At 36.3% G+C, this 26,721-nt stretch overlaps 1 protein-coding gene across 6 annotated transcripts in view; it reads left to right on the top strand.

Annotated features, from left to right (window-relative positions):
- CCDC171 (coiled-coil domain containing 171) overlaps positions 1–26,721 on the top strand; it is a 507,402-nt gene that overhangs the window by 149,340 nt on the left and 331,341 nt on the right. For all 6 annotated transcript variants that reach the window (XM_074282935.1, XM_074282936.1, XM_074282937.1 and 3 more), the window contains 2 exons: positions 6,768–6,860; positions 25,720–25,880. In XM_074282935.1, coding sequence (XP_074139036.1) covers positions 6,768–6,860; positions 25,720–25,880 — 254 coding nt within the window. The remainder of the gene's footprint in view (positions 1–6,767; positions 6,861–25,719; positions 25,881–26,721) is intronic.

Genomic DNA, 26,721 nt, shown 5'->3' on the forward strand with positions numbered 1-26,721 from the left:
ATAATAATATTTCTTTTCTTAGACTTTAGGGAAGTTATATTAGGGTTCCTGAGACTCTAACCTTAGAGTGCTATTGTTCTGACAATCTGTCAATGATTCTAGTTTTCTGGCTTTAGGATAATCTTAGATCTGCTGGTCTGGGATCAACTTCCTGAGACCTCCCCTCAATTCCATCTCCAGGCCATAAAATTAGCATATCAATGACATGAAGAACTGGATAAATGTGTCTCCTTTCTCTTGATTCTTTGCTAAATTCTTTTGGATCTTAGTTCTCTTCAGTTGATGTTATAATTGAAATAAACTTTGCCACTTGACTTGGAGATGGGTTCAAATCTGCAAATTCCTTTGAGACACCTCACAACATTTGTTTGCAACCTTAACCTTTTGCAGTCCCTTCTGAGCTTCAGCACTCTGAGAAGAGCAGAATTGAATAGGAGGAAGAAAATGAATTAGCTTGCTTTTGTAAACTTACAGAGTGCTTTTAGCGATCCCAGGCTGACATTAAAAAGCCATATTATTTTACACCAATAGTTTTCTGGTGAGGCATTGAGGCTGTGAATCATGGAAGGCTTTGCTCTCTACAACAAATAAAAATTTGGGGTTTTATTTATGTTGTCAGAGAGTGTAAATTTGTGAGCAGTAATAACTTATTTAGTTCACATAAGTAAAGAAAAGTTGGAATCCTTTTGTTCAATACAGTGAATTCTTTTACAAGGCTATTTCTATTTTTAACTGTTAAAAATAAGGAACATTTCTTTTATATGTGTATATATTTTCAGAATAAGAATTCATTGTACTTTGAAAATTGTAGTTTGGATTTAAAACATTGTAATTCTTTATTTTATGCTGAAATGATTTTTAACATTTGTTACCGGGAAAAGTTATTAAGTACTTAACTTACCTGGCACCTGTGAAACTCATATGGGAATGAATTATTGTTCATTTCTATAGATTCCTTTTTACCATGCTTATTTATGTTAAATCTAAGAGGATTTAAAGGGAAATTAGGTTATATGTGCAGAAATGCTTGAGGAGACAAGGTGCTATATCATTGATGAATCAATTAATCAACCAACAAGTATTTATTAATCTTGAAGCTTCCATTGAGGATACAGAGGTAAAAATAGAACAACTCCTACCTTCAAGGGGCTTATATTTCAATGGAGAGACTGCATTCACATGGTTGGCATCATAACTTGCCTTTTTGATTGGATATAGTAGCTGTAGAATTATGATGGTTTTGTCAGTATAAAGAATTCAGCTAAGGATTCAACTAGTGGCTACCACATGGGATAGGAATGTAATAAAGGTCCACTTACAGAACAAAAGACCCAAGTAAGATCAAAATGTTAAGATAATCAGTACTCTGCCCTGTTAGTTTTCAGGAACAGCTTAGGTTGTAAAATTTAGGCTTTCTCTGAATTGTACCACATTCTGCTATCCAGGGCCTTCTGATCTTTCAAAAAATCTTGCCTCACATTTTTTTCAAAATGAAAAGTAATTTTCTTTACTCCATATCTGAACATATGACTTGACTTCCCAACTCAATTCCAGTGATGACTTTAATACCTTTGGATAGTATAATAAACTTCTCTGTGTAGCTTTAAAATCCTACACAACTTGGGTTATTTTCCTATCACTGCACATTATTCTCCATCCTGAACTCTGTTGTTCTGCCAAACTGACCTTTTCTTCATTCTTTATGCACAACTTTCCAACTATCTTCCAATCTCTATGACTTCTCAGAGTTGTCAGCTATCCATAGAATGAACTCCCATCTTACCTTACAAAGTCCTTTTCTTCCCTTAAGATGTAGCTCTGGAATTGTAATGCCGGAGAAACTGAGCAAGATAGAGATTAGAGAACAATTTAATAATTTATTTAATGGAGAGATTTACTGGAACCAATGGATCCATGGTTTGGTCCCAGGATCTGAATGAGACTATCGTCTCAAAGAATCAAGCCCTGAATATCCAATAACAAGATTCTTTTATAGGGTAACAAGAACAATGACATAATGGGGGAGATACCTGGATGGGGATGACCTAATGGGGGGAGGCACCTCGGATGACATAATGGAAGGTACAGGAGGGGCTCCTGATATTCTAATGATGTCTAAAATGGATAAAGACCTTTATCCCATCAAACATTAAGAGGGAATGACTATAGCCCAAGATCTAAGATATAAACCTTTATCCTAACATTAAGAGGGAATGATTATAACCTTGAGGCAGAGTAACTGAATAGGACAATTAGGGAAACTGGATGAGGACATTAAAAAGGGAACTGTGGCACAATATTCCACACTCTCTCTCTTCTAACTATTCTAATCATTGAATTCCCTTCCTCTAGAAGGTCTTAGCCCCATAATTTTGACCAACCCTTTGTAAAGTAAATAAACCCCAAATAAAAACCAAAATAAAGCTACAATGCAAGGACTTATGGCAAGGCCAAGTCTCTCCCTGATAACCACAGAGTTAATCAGTAATACAAAGCTCTTCATTGCAATCGTTAGGTCCTCTGCATTTGGGGAGCATATGGACAGTTCACTGTGAGTTAGGTTTGTGGTCATTTGTTCATTTGACTCAGCCTCTGCTTACAGAGCAGCCGGGCTCAAGACAGTTGTGCTGCCCATTCATAGGGGCAACCCACTCCAGGGGAGAAGGGTGAGGCTTGGAGTAGCTCCACCTGTCCCTGCCCAGAGGAATAGACAGGCCTGCAGAAAAGATCAGATTTCTGAGCAGATTATGCAGTTAGATCAAGGCAGGCAAACCCCAAACTTTTAGAGGCCTGACACCAAAACTGTAAGGTCCTTTTAAATATGCTGAAATGCAAATTAAGGACCTGGGATAACAAGAGTGGAGAAACAGATCAGAAAGACTGCCAGTCCCAAGACAGGTATCTGATTTCTGGTCGTTTCTAAAAAAAAAAAAAAAAAAAAAAAAAAAATCCTCAAAACTGAGTCTGCCAGGGTAATTCAACAAAATAAGGGATTTCAAAGTTAAAGCATAACCAGCAAATCTAGTAAGTTTAATCAGTAAAAAAATGAAAAGGATTGTTTAAAGGATTTCCAATTAAATCTGAACTAGTAAGATAGGGGGTAGGGCAGAGGTGGCTAAGAAAATACACTAGTTTTCCCAGTTTCCTATGTCTTTCTCCCTTTTTTTCCTCACAGAAAGGAATTATCAAATAACCATATCACATATAAATCCCAAGAGTGAATCAAAATTCCTATACATATACATATAAACAGACTAAAAAAATCCCTCAAACATAACAGCAATAGCTACACAAGTTTAACAATTTTTATCTCAAGTCTTAAACACAGTAATAAGTTAAAATTTTAACAATTCAGCCACTTTCCTACTCCCCCATATCAATCCAAATTACATCAGGAGCAGGGGTGATGGTTTTCTCAAAAATTACTTCCTGCTGAAGATGGGCAGAGATGTTCGGTCTAGAGGGGGATGGGTATATGTGGCATGCTGACAGTCAAAGCTAGGATCTAGGTCCCAGAAGCAAGTCAATATATCTGTAATTTGACCAAATCTAGAAACAACCCCCCCCCCCCCACAAATCTAATAAAGTTAGAACAGTCTGAGATAGAAAGACTGATCCACAAGGACTGCTATAAGATGTGGCCTCTCATTAGTTATAAACCTTAAAAAAAAACTTGAATATCCAGACACAATGTCTAGTAACCAATAGATGAGCAGACGAAATACTTATTTGCTCAAGAATTTAGGATATAATGATTACAGATAACCAGGTATAACATATAACCAGATTAGAAATAGCAAGATATGACATAATTGAATTGCATTAACAGTTTCTTATTGACCATTGCTCTAATTATGGAAATCAGTTACAGGAGGAAAAAATGCAGTGACATATTAACTACAAACCCAAGAAATTTAACCTCCAATAACAAATCCCATTAACCAAAGTTTTGGATAAATCCTAAACTGATATTTACTATAACCTTATATTTTTATGAATCAGTTTGCTCCTTTTAGCCAAGAACCAGATGGCTAAAACTTGATAGAAAAGTTGGGGGGAAGAGCGGCCACATGGAAGGATTCACGTGGCCGCTCTTCCCCCCCATTCCACCTCCAAAGGGGGAGGGAAGGTGAACTAAACTGCAGCCCAGGCTCACTAGATGCTCCATACCTGAAGTAGCAGAGAGCAGTGGGGGGTGAGTTTAAATCTTCACCTTTGAAGATAAACGATCCTTACCCCACCCAACCTTTAAAGTAGCAGAAATCAGGGTGGGGGAGGAAGGATTCCATAAACCCACATGTCCAGCGAAGCTGGATTTAAAGCATAACTTACAATGTTATAATATAGGTAACAAATTCTGAAAAATACAGCTTTAAATTCCCAATAATATAAAACTGCTTTTCCTATCATATTTCAAATAATGAAACAGCATAGTTTTTCTTTCTTTCCCTCTGGCCCCACATGGCCATTATTTCCAATGGACTTTTCCTAAGCTCCAACTTGGCCAGAGTTGAAGCCTTCAGAAAGTCAGATACTTTTTGCTACCTAATTAGAGGCACATGGCCCCTTTCAGGCAAATTAACCGAACTTCTTTAACAAGTTATTGTTCTTTTAAGATTTTTTACTTAAAGATAACTAAATGTAGCCTGCATAGGCAACAGTAAAATTATTTCCCACAATTTAAAAATTGCCCAAAAGAATACTCCGAACAAATCATGGCATGCAAAGGCAATAGTAAAATTATTTCCCAAATTTAGAATCATCCTAAAATTCCTAATCAAATGTTTTCTCCAGCTGGAATTCAGAAGTACCCTTGCAACTTTGAAATAACTATAATTAATAATTCCCAAATTTCTTGATCATTGTTCTTAAACTTAACAGAGGTCTTAAATTAACAAGACAGACAAACAAATCACACAGAACACAGAACACAGATAGACTGTGCAGTCAAAGCATTTAACACAAACCAGGGGCTATCTGGAAAGAATAGCCCTGAGGGAAGTTGTCAGCTCCAGTCTTCCCTCCCATAATCCAAATGGAACACCCCCCCCCTTTTTTTTTTTTTAGCCAGATGGTATCTTAACAAAAGACACCTAGATTTATACTCTGGAATGCCCAGAGTTGTGCCAGTTAGCACACAGATGTGTCTTAGTTACCCAGGTAGGGTACCCTGCATCCAGAAGACCCTACTCCCAGAATTTATACCTGTCAGCATTTCATAATTCTGGGAATCCAGATGCTAGCATACAGAACAGAACAGAATAAATCTTAAGACTTAATCAGATGGTATCCCAAAAGTACCTAGACAGATTTACTCTCCGTTGGCCAAAATGGGGGTATCTACCATCAGGCTGTTGTGGCTGGAAACTGTTCTCTTTCCCGGAGGCTCTGGAAAAAAAAATCCAGAGGGGCCCGGCCTCTTCAGGCCAAGAATTCAGATCCACAGCCATTCAGCTCCAAGGCAGAGGCTGGAAAGTCTCTTATTTCTAATCCTGCTCATTTCCTAACATCTCCTTGGGGAGCTCCAGAATGTAATACCAGAGAAACTAAGCAAGACAGAGATGATTAGAGAGTATTCAATACAGAATTTATAAATGGAGAGATTTACTGGCACCAATGGATCCATGGTTGGTCCCAGAGCCCAATGAGACTATCGGCTCAAAGAATCCAGCCCTGAATATTCAATAACAAGATTCTTTTATAGGGTAACAAGAACAATGACATAATGGGGGAGATACCTGGATGGGGATGACTCCTGATATTCTAATGATGTCTAAAATGAATAAAGTCCTTTATCCCATCAAACATTAAGAGGGATGACTATAGCCTAAGGTCTAAGATATAAACCTTTATCCTAATATTAAGAGGGAATGATTATAACCTGTGGCAGAGTAACTGAATAGGACAATTAGGGAAACTGGGTGAGGACATTAAAAGAGAACTGTGGCACAACAGAACCATCTTTCTGAAACTATTTCTTATCCTTTGAACTGGTCTTGTGCTCTTAAACTACTTGCATTTAACTACTTTGTATTGATTTACTTTATATTTAGTACTTGTTTCTCTGGCCTATTGTGATGCAAGATTCTTTTGAGTAGGAAGGGGTTCATTCTTTGTATTTATATTCATGATAACTGGCATAATAGATACTTAATAAAGCTTACTGTCAGTTCATGGATTCTCTAGACATTTCACCTTACAAGTGTTACATCCCTCTCATAAAAATCAAATTCAAAAAATAAAATTGTAAAGAGTTCATCTTTCTACCCCTCTTCCCTTCATTTTCTTGGCATGAGGCTTTATTTTTAATTTTTTTCCATTTTAATAATTTTTAATTTTTCCAAATACATGTAAACATAGTTTTCAACATTCACCTTTGAAAAACCTTTTGTTCCAATTTTTTTCCCTCCTTTCCCCCTGAGCTCCCCTAGACAAGAAGCAATCTGATAATAGGTTAAATATGTGTAATTCTTCTAAATATATTTCCAGATCAAAAGGGAGAAAGGGAGAAAGAAAAAAAAACAAGCAAACAAACAATGGAAAGGTGAAGATACTATGCTTTGATCCACATTCAGTCTCCAACGTGTTCTCTCTAAATGTGGATGGCCTTTTGGCATGAGGTTTTGAAGAAAGTAGTGACTTGGTGAATTAAAGTAATAAGTACCTATACCTATTCCAGTTCTGGAATATAATAGTTTTTGTCTATTGGGCTTATTGAATGTAAATATTGACACTTGTAAATTTGAATTTTAAAAATGTTTTTCTAGGCAGCCACTATGAAAGTGAAGAAATTAGAGGAAAATATTGAAGCAGAAAGAGCAGCGCACCTGGAATCCAAGTTCAGCTCTGAAATTATCCAGGTAACATTGATTAACAATTTTCTGTGTAATTCCTTAAATTATATATCATCAGTTAGGAAATCAGATTTCAAACTTAAACCTGAACTGTGAGAGAATTACTATGATAGTGGACAGATTACTGATTGTGTAGTCAGAGTATTCCAAGTCAGATCCCACCTTTGAAATTACCTTGATGACCATGACAAGTAATTTAGCCTCTTTGGGTCTATTTTCATCTATAAAATTAGAATTCTGGACTAGACGATTTCTGTTAGTTCCAAATCAGTTATTATTTTCCTTAGTTCACATGTTGAAATAATTTATTAAAAATTATAACATTTTGTTTTGATGTAACACATGTGTCTGTACCTTATGATAGGCTGTTTTTTCATGCTTGTAATTTATACATTATATTATCTTTTCTTTGGAGAACATTTCCTTTTAAGCTTAGCTCACCCAACTACCTCCTACTTTTGAGGTCTTTCCTATTCTCTTCTAATTTTAGTATCTCTCTCATCTCCAAATTACCATACATTTATTTTGTACATGTTTTATATGTATTTATTTCATATACGTGTTGTTTCCCCAATAGAATGTAAACTTGGGGACAGAAATTTTTTCATTTTGTCTCTGTATTTCCATTGCTTAGTACAGAACTTATTATATAGTGTATAGTTATACAAAATGAATTCACACAATAGCTTTTTCTAAGAATATATATCTCATTCTGCTAGTCTTCTGTAGTGATGATTGATCATTGCATAATTCAGAGTCCACCAGAGTTCTTAAATCTAACTGGCATTTCTCTATTAATGATTTTGAACTTTTAAAATTTGATTACATATAAATTTCTTTTTTCTTTTTCTTTTTCTTTTTTTTTTTTTTTTTTTTGAGAATCATATCCTTTGATCACTCTCTTTAGGAATAGCTCTTCAATCTTTATGTTTGTGTCAATTTCCTGTAATGGTTCATTTAAGTTTTTACTGTTATATTTAATGTAAATGTTTTTTTTCCCTAATCCATAATTTTTATTCTAAATGAATTGCCTTTATTCTGCAAGAACTTAATTATATTACAAGTTAAATTAATTTTAAAATTAATTCTCATTAATTTTCAGTAGTTCCTATCAAATAGTCATTTACTAGATACTTAATACTAGTTTTCTATTTGGGATTATTGAACACTAGACTGTTTGTTATTCAGATTTCCTTTCTAGGTAGTGCTTATCTAATCAATTTCATTGATCTATTTAAAAAAAAAGTGTTTATCCATAACCTAGTAGTTTTATAATTCTTGCTTTGTAATATAGTTTAAAGTCTGGAAGCTTCTCCCCTTCCTTTTTAAACATATCAAAAGGTAGTTTTTATTAAAATAAAAACTATAATTAGATATAAGGAAAAACATAGTAGTCCTTAGTTCCACAATAAATATTCCACAGTATCACTTACAACAATGTGTTATATGTTTCTTGTGCTGAGCTACACTCTGATAAAGTCTAGAGCAGACAGTAAGTAATCTGTACATGAAATTTCCTATGGAAAGGATGCAGAATTAGTTTTAAAAGTTGATGATAATATTAACATTTATATAGCACTTACTATATGTCAGGCACTGTGCTAACAGCTTTAAAATTATAATCCTCACAACAACGCTGGGAGTTAGGTCCATTTTTTAAAATGGGAAAACTGATGCGAACAGATTAAGTGATTTGTACTGCATCACACAGCTACTAAGCAACTAGGATTGAATTTGAATTCAAGTCTTCCAGGTCTATTGGGATTACTGCTCTATCACTATATCACCTAATATTATCTAAGTTTAATATGTTTTTATTTATTTCTCAATTTTGTTTTAATTTGGTTTGGGCTGCACTGAAGAATGTTGTGAGCTGCATGTGGCCCATCAGCCATGTTTCATATCTCTGGTCTAGGCGGAGCACTATCTCTTACTGACTGAGATCCATGGGATATGTTTCATCATTTGAGAATTCTGTAATTTGGATGTCTTAAAATTCCCCAGGGTCATAATTCCTCTCACATAATTTTATTTGAATGAGGTCTATAAATCTAGTGGCTATCCTAGAATGTAAATTCATTTAGTATCAGCTCATGGGTTGTTGCCAGGTGGCTATTCCAAGGAACAAAGGGAGATGCAAACATGTAAGGAGTTTTAATTGGCCTTCTTGTATTGTTTTTGTTTAGTTTTTGTTTTGTTTTTTTTCAGTCAAGTCCAATACTTCATGGTTCCATTTGGGGTTTTCTTGTAAAGATTCTAAAGTGGTTTGCCATTTCCTTCTCCAGCTCATTTATGAGGAAACTGAGGCAGGGTAAAGTGACTTGCCCAGTGTCAGGCAGTTAGTAAATGTCTGAACTCATGAAGATGAGTCAGATATGGGTTCCTTCCACTGTGCCACCTAGTGTCCTTAGAATGAAGTTACCAGTGACAAAATGAGCCTGCCAGGAGAAGCAGCTCAACCATTCTTCTTATTGGTTAGGTTGAGTAATAGGGATAGAAGGTCGCTTGATTTAGGGGAGAATGTCTTAACTTTGGAGTTGACCTTGGAAGTTGACCAGTTGCCAAAAGTCAAGCTGCTTCCAGTGGGAATATTATCTCTGTTGTTAATCTCATCAGCCTATCCTTCTTCTGCAAGAAGTCTCTAAGATAGTGGAAGCCTCCTTCCAGCAAGGCAGTTGGAGGGTATAATGTGTGGAATGCTGGTCCTGGAGTCAGGAAAACTGGCCTCACATACTTATTAGCTTAAACCTATTTACTTCAGTTCAGTAAAATGAGCTGGGGAAACAAATGGCCAAACCACTTCAGGGTCTTTGTCACAAAACCCCAAATAGGGTCACTAAAGACTTGGATACAGTTCAAAGAGTTCAATGACTCCTCTCCCGACACCCTCAATCCCACCTCAAATTTACAACACACAGATTGCTTCATCCATTGCCTCTAAAAGCTTATTACTAGGAAGCTCATCATCGGGGAGATTACTTCAGCTTTGGCACTTGTATCTCAATAGGTCCTCAGGCAGCTTATTTCCTTTTGATTGAAGTGCTAGCATGTGGAGGGAAATCTTCTCCCAAAGCTTCTATATAAAGGGATTCCAAAGCTCAGAAAACTTCTCATTTCTCATCAGATTTCGCTTTTTAGATTTCATTCACCATCTTTATGCCCTTGGGATGAGGGACACTGTTTTAGCTTCCTTTTGTGTGTCTTCCCCTTTGGATTATAAGCTTTTTGAGAGCAAAGACTGTTTTTTTAAACTATATTTACAGATATTTAGCACATTGTCAGGCATGCAGTAGATGCTGAATAAATGTTTATTGTACTATTGTATTGTACCCACCCACTTCTTGTCCATATTTGGGTCATTTCCTTAGTTATTTTTTGTTGCTTTGAAGTTGGCTTCTTTGTCCACTCTGTCTGATTTACTTTGAGGCCTTTACTGATGACATCTCACTTTACCTCTGCCAGTCTTATAAAGCCCATTAAATCTAGTCTCTTAAAGGAAGGCTTACTCTTGAGCCAGAGTGTAGAGGGCTGAAATTCCGAAAAGGTATGCTTGAATCAGACAACCAAGCACTTAAGACTAATTACCTATTCCATGTGAGACAATGACTCTATTAGCATATGTTTGGATAAATGACTTCTCACCATTGGTGTTAGCTGAATGTTTGGTATTAAGATAATCATAGGCAAGGATTGGAGGTTGGAGGGAGAGAGGCCAGAGTCACTTGGCTGCAGGATGAGGAGGAGAGAGACTGGTGACTCAGGACTTCAGCATCTAGGATTTTACTTTGTCTGTCTCCTTCACTTCTCTCTCTAAAGACCAAGGACTTTAATTTATCCTGACTCTTGCTGACCCCAAAACCCTCCAGGAAGCTAGCCTGTACTTTACACCAGAGAGTAATTAATTTTTTTTTTTAGGAAGCAGTATGTTAGAGTGGAAAGAACACAGCATTGAATTTGATTTTTCTAGCTTCTTAAATTTTTAAATAATACGTTTGATTTTTTTTTTCAGTTAACAGATCTTTTTTTTTTTTTTTTTTCTTCTTGCTTCCTTCCCTCCCTTTTTTTAAAGTAACAATAACAATACCAACAACAACAAAAACCCTTGTAACAAATGTTCATGGTCAGGCAAAACAAATTTCCACATTGTCTCTGTCCAAAGAATATATAGGCCATTGATGAGAAACTGAAGCATTGATAATATTATTCCCTGAGGCAGCCAGGCTCTGAGAATTGATCAGTTTAGCTTTAAGGTTCTACCCTCTGTGGATGTAATCCAGTAATCCATATAAGAGAATTGAAACCCATCATCATCTTTAAAAGAAGTACTTAAATGCTAATTAACAGGTTGTGGGAAACAGGAGGGGAATAACACCTACAATTTTTAGCTATAGCTCTATTTTTTTATTATAAAGTCTCAAGTCATATTTAAAGCTATATTCCCATGAAAGTGTCTTTACTCAGTTAATTCCACACATTTGCTACTACAAAAAATGCTGCTATGATGATTTTGTGTGTGTGTGTGTGTGTGTGTGTGTAGTTTTTTTCTCTGACTTTTACCTTTTTTTAGTTTAACATCTTAGTAATGGTTTCTCCAAATCAGTAGATATGTAAAGCTTAATGACTTTTTAGAATAACTTGAAATTATTTTCCAGAACAGTTGGACCAATTTATAACTCTATCAAGAGTGTATAAGCATATTTGTCTTTTTACTGCTCTTGTAATATTTTTGTCTTTGTCTTCTTTTGCCAATCTGATGGATGTGAGGTTAAAACAAAAGTTTTAAATTTTCATCTACTTATATTAATGATTTGAAGAATTCTTTCTTGGAGTTTTTTTTATAGCTTGTGCTTCTTATTTGAAAACTGCTAATATTCTTTGACTATTTATTGCTAAATGACTTTTTTTTTCTTGTGTATTTGTATTAATTCCAAATATATTTGGGATATCAGACTTTTATAAATGATATTGTCTGTAAAGATTTTTCCTGTTTAACCTCTCTTCTAATTATAGCTGCAGCGATTTTGTTGGTGCAAAAATTCATGATTATATATAATCAAGATGAAGAGATGAAATAGGAATCAGGAGAGGTAAACATGAAATAGCTTCAGGAGACCAATTGGTTATAAAAAGAGTATTATATAAAAGTAGTATAATAGAGATTCAATTTGTGACATGGAGCAATTATAATAAGACATCTATCAGAGATATGTAGGAATGCTATTTATTATGAATTAATAAGGAATTAGCAAGGAAAAAGATTTTAACAATTAACAAGGGGAGTTTCCTAGTGGAAGACACTTTTGAAGAAGATCTTAAGAGATTGGAGTCACACATTGGTGTCATAAAATGTCTCAAAAGAATTTGCAGGCTTGAACTCATCTCCAGATCCAGGGCAAAGTTTATTGTAACTGTAAGGCCAATTGAAGTGGGCTAAGTTCCTAAAAGATTTAGCAAAAAATTATGAACAAAAAGATAAATTTATAGGAGAAAGATAGATCAGGTTAGAGTGTCACTGACATGCTAATTTTATGGTTTAGAGATAGAGTTGAAGAATGGTTGTGAATGCACCTCATTATTATCTCAGAAACTTTATTATTACTGACCAACAGATTGTTTTCTGATAGCCAGTATTGGCTGCCAAGCACCTGCCTTAAGGCCTGGTGGTCTCCGGGCTATTGCCCCATTTCCCCTAGAAATGTCAGAACTGTGAATTGGGAGTATGCCATTGACTGGCAGATTAAATTCATAGAGGAATTTAGTAGACCAACCCCAAAAAGGCTTAGCATGGGAAGGGGGAATCACACCATTGATTGGCAGGCTAACCCTAAAAGATATTTAGCACCCTAGATGAGTTAGCTATAAAAAGGAAAAAAATATCATGGAGCAGAAAATCCAGTGTCCTATACACTAAAAGGGATTTTAGGAAAGATCCACACTAGTGATCCTCAAACTTTTTAAGTAGGGGGCCAGTTTACTGTCCCTCAGACTGTTGGAGGGCCGGATCATAGTAAAAACAAAACCTCATACTCTGTCTCTGCCCCTTAGCCCATTTGCCATAACGTGGCAGGCAGCATCTGGCCCATGGGCCGTAGTTTGAGAACCCCTGATCTACACTATGGGCAGATGTTTTATAGGGGAAATATAAACTTGGGGGGTTGGCTTCATAACTTGACTTTATGATTGAATAAAGTAAGATGGGATTTCTAAAGACCTCCACCTGGAGTAGAACTGTAATTGAAAATCCACTTGAACAAAAGACTTACATAAAAACAAAAAGTGAACAAAAGGCTCACTTAATGATCTCATCAGTGCCCTTCCTGCTTGCCTGAAGGAGTATTATAATCCTGTCAGTACTTTAAGCTTTCTCTGCTTATACACACTTAGTTACCCAGAATCTCATCAAAGTTGTCAGTTTTACCTTCTTTGATCACCTATATCCCTTGTTTAGTTGATATTTCTCCCTTACTCATAGTGTTGAGGTGTGAGAAATGAGAGGTGAGAGATACCCTACCAATAATGGAGTCCTCAGGCCGGTGTTGGTGTCACAAGTTTTTGTGAAAGAATTCACAGTCCCAATCTGCAGGTGAGGTTTTTGGCAAAAAATGGGTTTATTACACTTGGAAATAACTTTCTAGAGGGCCAGTTCCAGAAAGGAATTAGCAAAGATGGGTTTACACTGAGAAACAACTTCATAGAAGGCTAATTTAGCAAAAGTTTGGGGTACAGAGTCGCTTTTTTATTAGCTTTCTGTGCTTTGATGCTAGGGAGTGATTAGGGATAAATTTTCAATAAGGGTGATGATTCTTTTCCAGATCAAAGTGATTATGAGATCAGTTGGAGATGGGTGATTCCTGTGGGAAACCAGGTAGCTTTCCCAAGGGAGATTCAGGTAGATGGGGATCATTTCCAGGAATTTCCCCAGGCCAGGTGGCCTCCACAAAGATCAGGAGGACACAGTTCCCATTGCATCATTCCCCCCTCAAGCAATCACCCCAAATTCATTTGGGACAAAGGTATGAAGGTCTCATCTAAAACTGCTTGTAGCTGACAAGGCTGTAGATCTGTCTCTGTGCTCAATGGGGGTTCAGGTCAGGAAGTTAAATGCAATCTGAAAGGGGGTGGCAGCAACATCTAAGGAATGTTGATGTCCAAGTCAGGTGTCCCATGATCTTTAGACTAAACTTGTGGTTGGAAGTTTGTAACTTGGAGCCTGGAGGAAATAAATCTTGCAAGCACATTAAAAATGGGTTGGCATCCAGGGTGGAGATGGAGACATTTGGGAATGGGGCCTTTGCAAATAATGCATCAAGTCCCATCTGTGGGCTTCCTTGATCCTAATTGCCCGCTTCCCTCCTCCCCCCGCCCCCCCATCAACCAACAATCCTGAGTGCCCCCACTGCCCATGGAGCTCCCTAGCTGAAAGGCTAAGAAAGAGTTAACTACTGGCAGGGGTTATGAAATGATATCAAGAAAAGCCAGAGAAAAAATGCTAGGAGCAAAGTTGTCATCCTTGAAGTGGAAAACGGCAAAAAAAGAAGACTACAGTGAGAGAAAGACAAAGACAATTTCAGCCTTCTTTCTTCAGTGTGTTTACAATGGTGCTGTATTCTGAAATATCTGAAGTGAAGACTGCACCATTGTCGCTCTGTAAGAAGCTAGGTAGGCCAAATTGAGGTATAATCTCTTTTAGCAAGCACTGTGATGCCTCCTGAGCCTTCTCAGTCCTGCAGGAAAAGCTTCTATCCAGTTAGTAAAGGTGTCAACAAAGACCAAAAGCAACTTGAAACCTCTGTAAGGGGGCATATGTGTAAAGGCTATTTGCCAGTCTTCCCCTGGGTATGTGCCCCTTCTCTAAACAGGCTTTAGGAGAGGGGAAGTTTTAACAGCTCCTTCAGGATTTATTTGGGCACAAACTCGGCAGGCTTGGCAGACCTACTTGATCATTTCTCCCAGCTTGTGACCTGGAAAAATGCGTTTCACAAGGGATTGAAGGGCATTTTTTCCCAAGTGGGTAGTTTGGTGAAGACCAAAAATAAGTTTTCACTGACTTGCCTCAGGGATTAAAAGTTGGCTTGAGTGTGTTTGAAACCAACCAGAAGGAGAAAGGATATACTTCCTTTCTTCTGCAAGGGCTTGTTCCTGTGAGCATTATGAAAAGGTATAAGAATCAGGGAGCTGGGGAATTAAAGGTACCATAATCAGGAGTGAATGGGCAGCAGCTTGGGCAGCTGAATCTGCAAACCTATTCCTTTTGTTCTGAAGTGAATCACCCTTCTGGTATCATTCATAGAATATGACTGAAGCCTCTCTGGGTTTGTAGACAGCTCACAATAGCTATAGAATTTCTCCTGCATATTTAATAGGAGGATTCTTTGCTGTTAAAAGTCCCCTTTATTTCCATATACTCCATGAGTGTGCAAAATATGAAAAGCCTACCTGGAGTCTGAAGAGATATTCACTCTCATTCTCTTCCCTAATTCCAAAGTTTTGCTAAGGGCAATGAGTTCAGCTTTCTGGGCAGAAGTCCCAGGAGCTAGTGGCTTAGCTTCCAGGGTGCCATTGAGAGTCACCACAAAATAACCTCCCTTTCCTCATTTTCAAGAAAACTCATCTGTAAACCATTCACCATCTGGGTTATCAAGGAAAATGTCCTTCAAGTTAGGTTAGCTGGAGTATACAGAATCTAAAGCTTCCTCACAATTATGAATGAGTCACTCGATTGAGTGTTGTCAGGGAGCAGGGTGGCAGAGGTAAGGATGTGACACACCTGGACAGTCAGGTTAGGGGTGTGTAGTAGGAGAGCCTGATATCTAGTAAGCTGCCCACTAACAAGTCACTGATAACTTTTTGGCTTCTAAAATGCTCTGAACCTGGTGGGGGATTAAAACCCCACTCCTAGGATGAGTTTTGAGGCTTCTTCAATTAGAAGGGCCTAAGACACAAGGGCCATCCTAGGGAAAATGAGTCCAGTTTCTTTGAGAAATAGGTATCCAGGCTGGGATCAGGTCCAAAGTCCTAAGTTAAGACCTTCAGGTCCTGGGCCTTTCTTTTATCTAGATACAGAATGAAAGGCTTTTCTAAATTAGAGCCAGGGCAGGGTCAGAGGTCAGTTTGGTTTTTAGGGTCTTAAAAGCCTTGGCCTGATAGGACCCCAGTCAAGGAGAAGATTATCAGGGCCTTGATTAGAATTGTAGAATTGTAGAAGGGCTTGGCAGTAATCCCAAAATTAGGTATCCAAATTCTGCAGAAACCAGCCATGCCCAGGAAAGTGTATAACTGTTTCTTTGAAGCAGGGTCTGGAAGGGATAAAATGGTCTGTTTTCTCTCCTCCTTCAGAGAGCAAGAATTGGGGGTTAGCTCATGGCCCAAATATTTGACAGATAGGCGGGCATTGTGGGCTTTGGGTAAGGAGACCCTGTAGCCCCTGGAGGTCAGGAAGTTAAAGAGTTTTTATGGCTATGTCTAAGGAAGCCTCTCAGGTGGGGCTGCAGATCAAGATACCATCCATATATTGGATGTAACTGCTGTTAAGCAGCTCCAAATCCCTTAAATCTTTAGATAGTGCTAAAAGTTTGTGCTTAAGAAATTTCTCAATCAGGGGTTGCAATCCCTCCCTAGCCTCTGCCTTTATTGGGTATTGGGATTTATGGGGGAATACACTGGGGTCCAATAGTCTGACTAAGGCTGGGGTGGCAGGAATGGCTTGCCCAGGGTTTCCTTCTTCCCAGACAGAAGAATCTACTTTCTCCCAGATTTCAGAGGGAATATGGGAGGACTTTGAAAGCAGCCCAACAAGATCACCTGGAAGTCTGAGAAGAGAAAATTGGGTCCTCAAATTCACCATTAATTCTCATCCCAATAAAGGAGCAGGAAAGGAAGGAATAATAAGAAAGGAGTGTTTAAACGACAGGTCACCAAACTGGCAAGGCAGAGGGAAAGTCTCCAAAAAAATTCTTGTTTCCCTTCAATCCCCATTCCATGGGGGAAAGGCCGAGTGAGACCAGAGTGTTTGAAGCAAGGTGCAGAGGCCCCCAAAGCAAAAATAAATTATTATTTTTTTTATTATATCTTTTTATTTACAAGATATATGCATGGGTAATTTTTTAGCATCGACCCTTGCAAAACCTTCTGTTCCAACTTTTCCCCTTCTTCCCCCCACCCCCTTCCCTAGATGGCAGGTAGACCATACATGTTAAATATGTTAAAGTATTTTTAAATACAATATATGTTTACATATCCATACAGTTGTATGCCGCAGTTTTATTGCACAAGAAAAATTGGAATAAGACATAAAAATAACCTGAGAAGGAAATCACAAATGCAAGTGGACAAAAACAGAGGGAGTGTGGGGCAGCTAGGTGGCACAGTGGATAAAGCACCAGCCCTGAATTCAGGAGGACCTGAGTTCAAATCTGGTCTCAGACACTTAACACTTCCTAGCTGTGTGACCCTGGGCAAGTCACTTAACCCTAGCCTCAGGGGGGGGAAAACCCATTATACCCTTTTTTTTTTCGGGCATAGTTCCAAATTGCTCTCCAGAATGGCTGGATTCTTTCACAACTCCACCAACAATGCATTAGTGTCCCAGTTTTCCCACATCCCCTCCAACATTCATAATTATTTGTTCCTGTTATCTTAGCCAATATGACAGGTGTGTAGTGGTATCTCAGAGTTGTCTTAATTTGCATTTCTCTGATCAGTAGTGATTTGTCACACTCTTTCATATGAGTGGATATAATTTCAATTTCATCATCTGAGAATTGTTCATATCCTTTGACTATTTATCAATTGCAGAATGATTTGATTTCTTATAAATTAGAGTCAGTTCTATATATATTTTGGAAATGAGGCCTTTATCAGAACCTTTAAGTGTAAAAATATTTTCCCAATTTGTTACTTCCCTTCTAATCTTGTTTGCATTAATTTTGTTTGTATAAAAGCTTTTTAATTTGATGTAATCAAAATTTTCTATTTTGTGATCAATAATGATCTCTAGTTCTCCTTTGGTTACAAATTCCTTCCTCCTCCACAGGTCTGAGAGGTAAACTATCCTATGTTCTTCTAATTTATTTATAATCTCATTCTTTATGCCTAGATCATGAACCCATTTTGACCTTATCTTGGTATACAGTGTTAAGTGTGGATCAATACCTAGTTTCTGCCATGCTAATTTCCAATTTTCCCACAAGTTTTTGTCAAACAGTGAATTCTTGTCCCAAAAGCTGGGGTCTTTGGGTTTGTCAAACACTAGATTATTAAGGTTATTGACTATTTTGTCCTGTGAACCTAACCTATTCTACTGATCAACTAGTCTGTTTCTTAGCCAATACTAAATGGTTTTGGTGACCGCTGCTTTATAATATAGTTTTAGATCAAGGACAGCTAGGCCACCTTCATTTGATTTTTTTTTTTTTTTTTCTTCATTAGTTCCCTTGCAAATCTTGAGCTTTTGTTCTTCCCAAATGAATTTTTTTGTTATTTTTTTTTCTATGTCATTAAAATAGTTTTTTGGGAGTCTGATTGGTATAGCACTAAGTAAATAGATTAGTTTAGGTAGTATTGTCATTTTTATTATATTCACTTGACCTATCCAAGAGCACTTAAAAATTTTTCCAATTGGTTAGATCTGACTTTATTTGTATGGAAAGTTATATAGTTTTGCTCATATAGTTCCTGACTTTACCTTGGCAGATAGAATTTCCAAATATTTTATACTGTTGGCAGTTACTTTAAATGGAATTTCTCTTTGTAACTCTAACATTGGATTTTGTTAGTAATATATAAGAATGCTGATGATTTATGTGGGTTTATTTTGCATCCTGCAGCTTTGCTAAAGTTGTGGATTACTTCTAATAGCTTTTTAGTATAATCTGTGGGCTTCTCTAAGGATATCATCTTATCATCAGCAAAGAATGATAATTTGGTTTCCTCAATACCTATTCTAATTCCTTTAATCTCTTTCTCAACTCTTATTGGGGAAACTAGCATTTCTAATACAATATTGAATAGTAATGGTGATAGTAGGCAAGCTTGTTTCATTCCTGATCTTATTGGAGTGATTCCAGTTTATCCCCATTACATATTGTTAGGTTCTTACTAAGTGCTAAGTTGGTACTTAACAATTCTCTAGCTCAGAATTCACACCTTTAGTTCAAATCTATAAGGGAGTCTATACCTTTGAAGGAATACTTTTTTTTTAAAATTTATTTAGAATTTTTTTTCCACAGTATATATGCATGAGCAATTTTTTTTTATAACATTATCCCTTGTACTCATTTTTTTCCAAATTATCCCCTCCCTCCCTCCACTCCCTCCCCCTGATGACAGGTAATCCCATACATTTTACATGTATTACAATATAACCTAGTTACAATATATGTGTGTAAATACCATTTTCTTGTTGCACATTAAGTATTAGATTCCAAAGGTATAAGTAACCTGGGTAGATAGACAGTAGTGCTAACAATTTACATTCACTTCCCAGTGTTCCTCTTCTGGGTGTGGTTATTTCTGTCCATCATTGATCAACTGGAAGTGAGTTGGATCTTCTTTATGTTAAAGAAGATAACTACTTCCATCAGAATACATCTTCATACAGTATTGTTGTTGAAGTGTATAGTAATCTTCTGGTTCTGTTCATTTCACTCAGCATCAGTTCATGTAAGTCTCTCCAAACCTTTCTGAATTCATCCTGCTGGTCATTTCTTACAGAACAAAAATATTCCATAACCTTCATATACCATAATTTACCCAACTATTCTCCAATTGATGGACATCCATTCATCTTCCAGTTTCTAGCTACAACAAAAAGAGCTGCCACAAACATTTTGGCACATACAGGTCCCTTTCTGCTCTTTAGTATTTCTTTGGGATATAAGCCCAATAACAGCAATGCTGGGTCAAAGGGTATGCACAGTTTGATAACTTTTTGGGCATAGTTCCAAATTGCTCTACAGAATGGCTGGATTCTTTCACAACTCCACCAACAATGTATCAGTGTCCCAGTTTTCTCACATCCCCTCCAACTTTATCATTATTTGTTCCTGTCATCTTAGCCAATCTGACAGGTGTATAGTGGTGTCTCAGAGTTGTCTTAATTTGCATTTCTCTGATCAGTAGTGATTTGGAACACTCTTTCATATGAGTGGAGAAGGAATACTTTAAAGGAGCAAATTCATTGGCTGTAAGTAGTTCCCACAAGCCCCTGGAGTACCCACAAACCCATTCTCTGGGAAGATAAAAAGAGGCAACATTTAGTCTGAACAACAGTCTAGATTGGGATAAGAACAAGACTTCCCGGGAGAACTACAGGGAAGCTCAAAGAGATTCAGAACCAGGATTCAGGAAGAAGAGGATTCGAGATTCTACCTTTACTTTGGCTGGAGGCTCCAGAAGCCGCCTAAGAAACCTCACAGAGAAAAGGACATATAGAAAAGAAACCTCCTCCCAAAGAAGGATTACAACTGAGAGAGGACAGGACATAACAATTTGGCACCCAACGTGGGGCAAGGACTTATTCTGAGCCCTTCAGAAGAGCTTGCTCGGATCTTGACATTTTGGCGTCAGAACAGGGACTTGAACCCTGGACCCTCAGATAACAACATATGATGCTTACTGATGGTTTTAAATAGATGCTATTGATTATTTTAAGGAAATTTCTGTAATCTTTTTGCTAATATTTTATTTAAGATCTTATCATCAATATTCATTAGGGAGATTGGTCTATAGTTTTCCTTCTCTTTTTTCAATCTATCTGGTTAGGTATCAGTACCATGTCTGTGTCATAAAAGGAATTTGGTAGGAGTCCTTCATTCCCTATTTTTTCAAATAGTTTATATAATATTGGAGTTAATTGTTCTTTAAATGTTTAGTAGAATTCACATATAAAACCATCTGGTCCTGGGGATTTTTTCTTAGGGAGTTGATTAATAGCTTGTTCTATTTCTTTTTTCTAAATTGGGACTATTTAAGCAATTTACTTCCTTCTCTGTTAATCTGGGAAGCCTATATTTTTGGAAGTAGTCATCCATTTCACTTAGGTTGTCAAATTTATTGGCATAGGTTGAGCAAAGTAACTCCTTATTATTGCTCTAATTTCCTCTTCATTGGTAGAAAGTTCTCCCTTTTCATTTTTAAGACTAACAATTTGATTTTCCTCTTTTTCTAATCAGATTTACCAAAAGTTTATCTATTTTATTGGTATTTTTCATAAAACCATCTCTTAGCTTTATTTATTAATTCAATAGTTTTTTTACTTTCAATTTTATCAATTTCTTTTAATTTTAGAATTTCAAGTTTAGTATTTGGACATTTTTTATTTGGTCTTTTTCTAGCTTTTTAAGTTGGAACCCCAATTCATTAATTTTCTCTTTCTCTATTTTATTCAAGTAAGACTCTAAAGATATAAATTTTCCCCTTATTACCACTTTGGCTGCATCCCACAAATTTTGGTATGATGTCTCATCGCTGTCATTATCTTGAGTGAAATTATGCTGTTTTACCCAGTCATTCTTTAGTATGAGATTATTTAGTTTCCAATTACTTTTTGGTCTATTTTCCCCTGGCTTTTTTATTGAATGTAATTTTCATTGTATTGTGGTCTGAAAAGGATGCATTTACTATTTCTGCCTTACTGCATTTGAATTTGAGGTTTTTATGTTTTAATATATAGTCAGATTTTGTATAGGTTCCATGAACTACTGAGAAGAAAGTGTACTCCTTTCCATCTCTATTTAGTTTTCTCCAAAGATTTATCATACCTAATTTTTCTAGTATTCTATTTACCTTGTTGACTTCTTTCTTATTTATTTTGTGGTTTGATTTATCTAATTCTGAGAGTGCAAGGTTGAGATCTCCCACTATTATAGTTTTGCTGTGTATTTCTTCTTGCAGCTCTCTTAATTTCTCTTTTAAGAATTTAGATGTTTGCTTTTTCCAGTTCACTAATTCTGTTTTTTAAGGATTTGATTTCTTTGTTTTTTTTTTTTTTAATTATAGTTTTTATTTACCAGATATATCCATGGGTAATTTTACAACACTGACAATTGCCAAACTATTTGTTCCAATTTTTCCCCTCCTTCCCCCCTTCTCCCCCTGCAATGGCAGGTTGACTAGTACATGTTAATTATGTTAGAATATAAATTAAATACAATATATGTATACATGACCAAACAGTTGTTTTGCTGAACAAAAGTTATCGGACTTTGAAATAGTTTACATTTAGCCTATGAAGGAAATCCAAATTGCAGGCAGACAAAATTAGAGGGATTGGAAATTCTATGTAGTGGTTCATAGTCATCTCTCAGAGTTCTCTCGCTGGGTGTAGCTGGTTTAGTTCATTACTGCTCTATTGGAACTGATTTGGTTCATCTCATTGTTGGAGAGGGTTACGTCCATCAGAATTGATCATCATACAGTATTGTTGTTGAAGTATATAATGATCTCCTGCTCCTTCTCATTTCACTCAGCATCAGTTCATGTAAGTCTCTCCAGGCCTTTCTGAAATCATCCTGTTGGTCATTTCTTACAGAACAATAATATTCCATAATGTTCATATACCACAATTTATTCAGCCAATCTTCAATTGATGGGCATCCACGTAAGGGATTTGATTTCTTTATCCACTCTATCTTTAAATGAGTAGGATGATTTATCCAGACCTTCTTGCCAAGCTTCTCTTTCCTTTTCCCATTTTTCTTCTAGGTCTCTTATGAGAGCCTTTTTAATTTCTTCTATGAGAATCTTGTGTGCTGAGGACCAGATGATTTCCTCCTTTGGGGATTCATCTGGAGACAGTCTGTTTTTAGTCTCCTCAGGGTTTAGAGTCTGCTCTCTCTCCATATAGAAGCTATCAATGGTTAGAGTATGCTTTAACTTTTTGCTTATTTTGTCAAAGAAGAATCAAAGAAAACAAACTAACAAAAAAACAAATGCAGTCTGCTTTTTTTGGGGGGGGGCGGTGCTGGATGATATTACCAAGCTTCCTCCATAGACTGCAGGGGGCAGCAGTGAAGCACTAGCAGGACAGTAATGCCTCTGCTGGGCTTGTGCTCTGAGACTTGAGGGTGTTTTGAGTCACTCTGTGAGGATGTGGCCAGTTCCCCAGAGACGCTAGCTTTTCAGGGTTATAGTCTTCACCCCCTGTGTTTCTAGCTTCTCTGCTGAGCTACTGGCTTGCTGCCAGGGCAAAGTAGCCAATACTGTGATAAAGTTCTCCCACCAGAAACGGCTGAGATCACACCCTACACCCCCCCTCCCCCGTCAGGTCTGTTTAGTGTGTGCTGCTTTCTTTACTCTCACTGTCGCACTCTTGCTGCCTGCCTGCCTTCAGTCTGCGCCTGATCTAACCATCCTGCCCATGAGCAAAAACAGACCTTTTCTGATGAATTTCGAGGATATCTTCTGTTGGTAATTATTTGTGTTTTTTTTTTTTTTTTTTTTTTTTTCAGTCAAGCACTAATTCCGAGGCCTTGTCATGAAATAAAGTATTCTGAGAGCAAGATGTAGCTTAAATAGATATGTGTATTCTCTCTGCCATCTTGGCCAGAAGTCCCATGAATATATCTTTTAAAAGAAACAAAAAAATTAAGAATAGAAAAAAAAAGTTAGCAAAACCACTAATATGTGTAAAAGGTCTGAAAATATATGAATTGTTCTACATCCATGGATCTCCCATCTTTGCAAAATAATTTCTTTATAAATATTTTTTCTTTGGGGGCCATGATTATTTTCCTCCTTATTTTGAACAATCTTGTCAAGTTTTTATAAATTTTCTCTCCATTTTATGTAACAGATATTGATATTTAAACTTGAATTACCTTTAGAGTGGTCTTTTTTCTTTTTCCTTTTTTTCTTTCACTTCCAAGTTGTACAAGAGAAAATGACCAAGCGTGCAATGATATGAAGTTTCTTGTTACATCTGAATAGTGAAATCAAACCTACCAGCATCTTTCTTGTCTTCTCCAAGGAATATTTATATTGCATTAAACATGTCTTTTATTTTAACACACCTAGAGAGCAGCAATTTGGATTTTGTCTAATTTTTTCAATACTTTATCATTTATTTCCCCAGGACAACGATACCACATTTCAGGTATAATATATTAAAGTTAATAGTTATAACTGATCTAAAAATTGTGAATCTTACACTCTTTTTCTTTTTCCGACACTTCATTATGATCATATTGGAAATGGAAAGGGGAGTATTTATTGAATAAAGAAATTGTTTTCCACATGTAAAATGTATGAGATTGCCTGTCATCTAGGGGAGAGAGTAGAAGGAGGGAGGGGAAAATCTGGAAAAATGAATACAAGGGATAATGTTATAAAAAAATTACTCATGCATATATACTGCCAAAAAATTTATAATTATAAAATTAATAAAAAAATTTGTTTTCAACAAATTCATTTTTCCAATGAGCTGCCATGGTGGGCTGTGTGGATTGTATTATTAGCCAGACTCCTAAGTTGATAAGGTAACATACACATCCATGTCTTTCAGACTTATCTTGGCCAATAAGTTCATCATCAAGTGGCCAACATCCTTTTGATGAATCTATATATATTTATCTTGTATTGTTTTATAGATAGTAAACTCAGATCTCTGCTTTGAAGTCTTTTCAGCATGGTAAAACTTGAGAAGTTTTGATTCTATTCTTTTAGATTTCATAGACTAATTAATGCTATGTGTGTAATGTCAAGGACCATATCGGTTTTATTAAATTTTTAAAAAATACCTGAAAAAAATTTTTTTAGCACACAAATGAGACAGCCATGTTTAAATAACCAGTATGACAAAGCTCAATTCTATTTTAAGTTACTAAGTATATTTGTTAAAATGGTCTGTTGATTAATTAGTATGTGAAACATGACTTGGCTGAAGTACTAATTAAATAAAAAAATAAATTTTCAATTTTATTTTTTGACTATCATCATTTTTCTTTTATGTTTAAGAATAACTTTACAGTGCACTGGTATTTCCAGGAGAAAAAAAATTTCCTAGTGTTCCATTTTGATTTTCTCGATTAGACTGGTTTAAAAGAAAGCAATTAAAAAAAAAAAAAAAAAAAGGAAAATGGTTGTTAATGCAACAAAATCAAAATGGAAATTCTCCTGCAAATTGAACTAGCATTTCTTTTTCCTGATCCTTTAATTGTAGAATATTTTTTATAATCATTTAAAATAGTTAAAAAAAAACTTTTAGCAACCTCTTTTGAAATTTAAAAAATATATTGTAGCCCTTCCTTTTACAATTGCAAAATAATATGCTTTAAAGGTTAAGAGATCTTTTAAGTCAACTGCAGAAATATCTTAAGGTGTTTGTAAAGATAGGTACTAAGTGTTCTATCTTTATTGATGAACTATTTTATATTTGATTGGATTAGTACACTAACATTAAAGTCTGTATTACTGCTAAGAAGCTGTATGACCTTAGACTTTTACTCTTCATGATACAATTAATTCCCCCTCTTTGTTATTATTGTTATCATCATCATTATTAATAAAACTAGTAATAATAACATTAAACCAAATATAGTAAGAATTGAAAGATAAATTATTTTCTGTTTACTTTTTTTTTCCCTTGAGGTAATTGGGGCTAAGTGACTTGCCCAGGGTCACACAGCCAGGAAGTGTTAAGTGTCTGAAACTAGATTTGAACTCAGATCCTCTTGTCTTCAGGGTTAGTGCTCTATTCATTGTGCCACCTAGCTGCCCGATGTTTACATTTTCTTTAGAAAATAAACCAGAAAGCAAGCTATGTTGGGATGAATAATAATTTGTTATTGAAAAAATATCCTGCTTGATTTATGTTTTATGATAGCTTTTCTTGGCTTTCTTTAATTGTTTTTTTAATGTCACCTGGTAGTTACGAATTCGAGATCTTGAAGGAGCCTTGCAAGTAGAAAAGGCAAGCCAAGCAGAAGCTGTGGCTGATTTGGAAATGATCAAGAATGAATTCAAAGAAGTTGAAAGTGCCTATGAGCGAGAAAAACATAATTCACAAGAAACTTTTGCAAAACTCAAAATGTAAGTTATTTTATAGCAATATTTTCTAATTATTATAAAGATTTTCTGAAACAAGCTGAAGTCTAATTGTATATTCCTTCCTGACAAAGTTCTCATTAATGTAAATAAAAGACTGTATAAACTAGAACAGTAATTTACTACCTACTCCTTCTGTATTATATGTTTTTTAATGTTCAAAGCATCATATGTCAACTAGGCAAAATGCAATTATAAGCTTTAAACTTTTTGTTTTTGATGTTATTCTGTTAATTGCATTGAACATTTCCACAGAAAAGTACCACTTTGAGAGGATTCTGGGAAGATGGCAAAAGAAGTCAGAAAATTCTAAGCTCCCATATTTCCTTTACAAACAAGACAAATAGTGCCTCAGGATGAACATGGAGCAGCAAAAATAAGCAAGAGTTTTTTTTCTCTTCTCAGTAGAAACATTGCAGGATGTATTGTACTAAAACAGCAAGGGAAGCTCTGGGGGAATTTTATTTGGTGGTAGCCTTCGCTGTAGGAATTTTCACTTGTATGGGGAGTTGGGCATCAGAATGGGGGAAGACAGAGGGAACCTGTGCTGTCAAGGGACAACAGGCCTAGCTGTGTGGCCAAGTCAGGCTTCTGGGTGAGAAGAAATTAGAACATGCCTGGTGGCTGCAGGAGCAGGGCAGAAGTTTGGCAATGAGGCAGCTGGCTGTGGGCACATGGAGGAGAACTAAGTTCTTGGGTTTGGTTCCAGGTTAGAGGGAAGAACTGAAGGTTATAGCCACTGGAAGGTTCTCAAGGAGCTAGTGTGTTGGGGGAAGGGATCTTCCTGTGGCTTAGAGTGCAGAGGTGGGGCCCAGGAAACAACTCA

This window comes from Sminthopsis crassicaudata, chromosome 1 (genome assembly GCF_048593235.1).
Source record: "Sminthopsis crassicaudata isolate SCR6 chromosome 1, ASM4859323v1, whole genome shotgun sequence".
NCBI classification, from domain to species: Eukaryota; Metazoa; Chordata; class Mammalia; order Dasyuromorphia; family Dasyuridae; genus Sminthopsis; species Sminthopsis crassicaudata.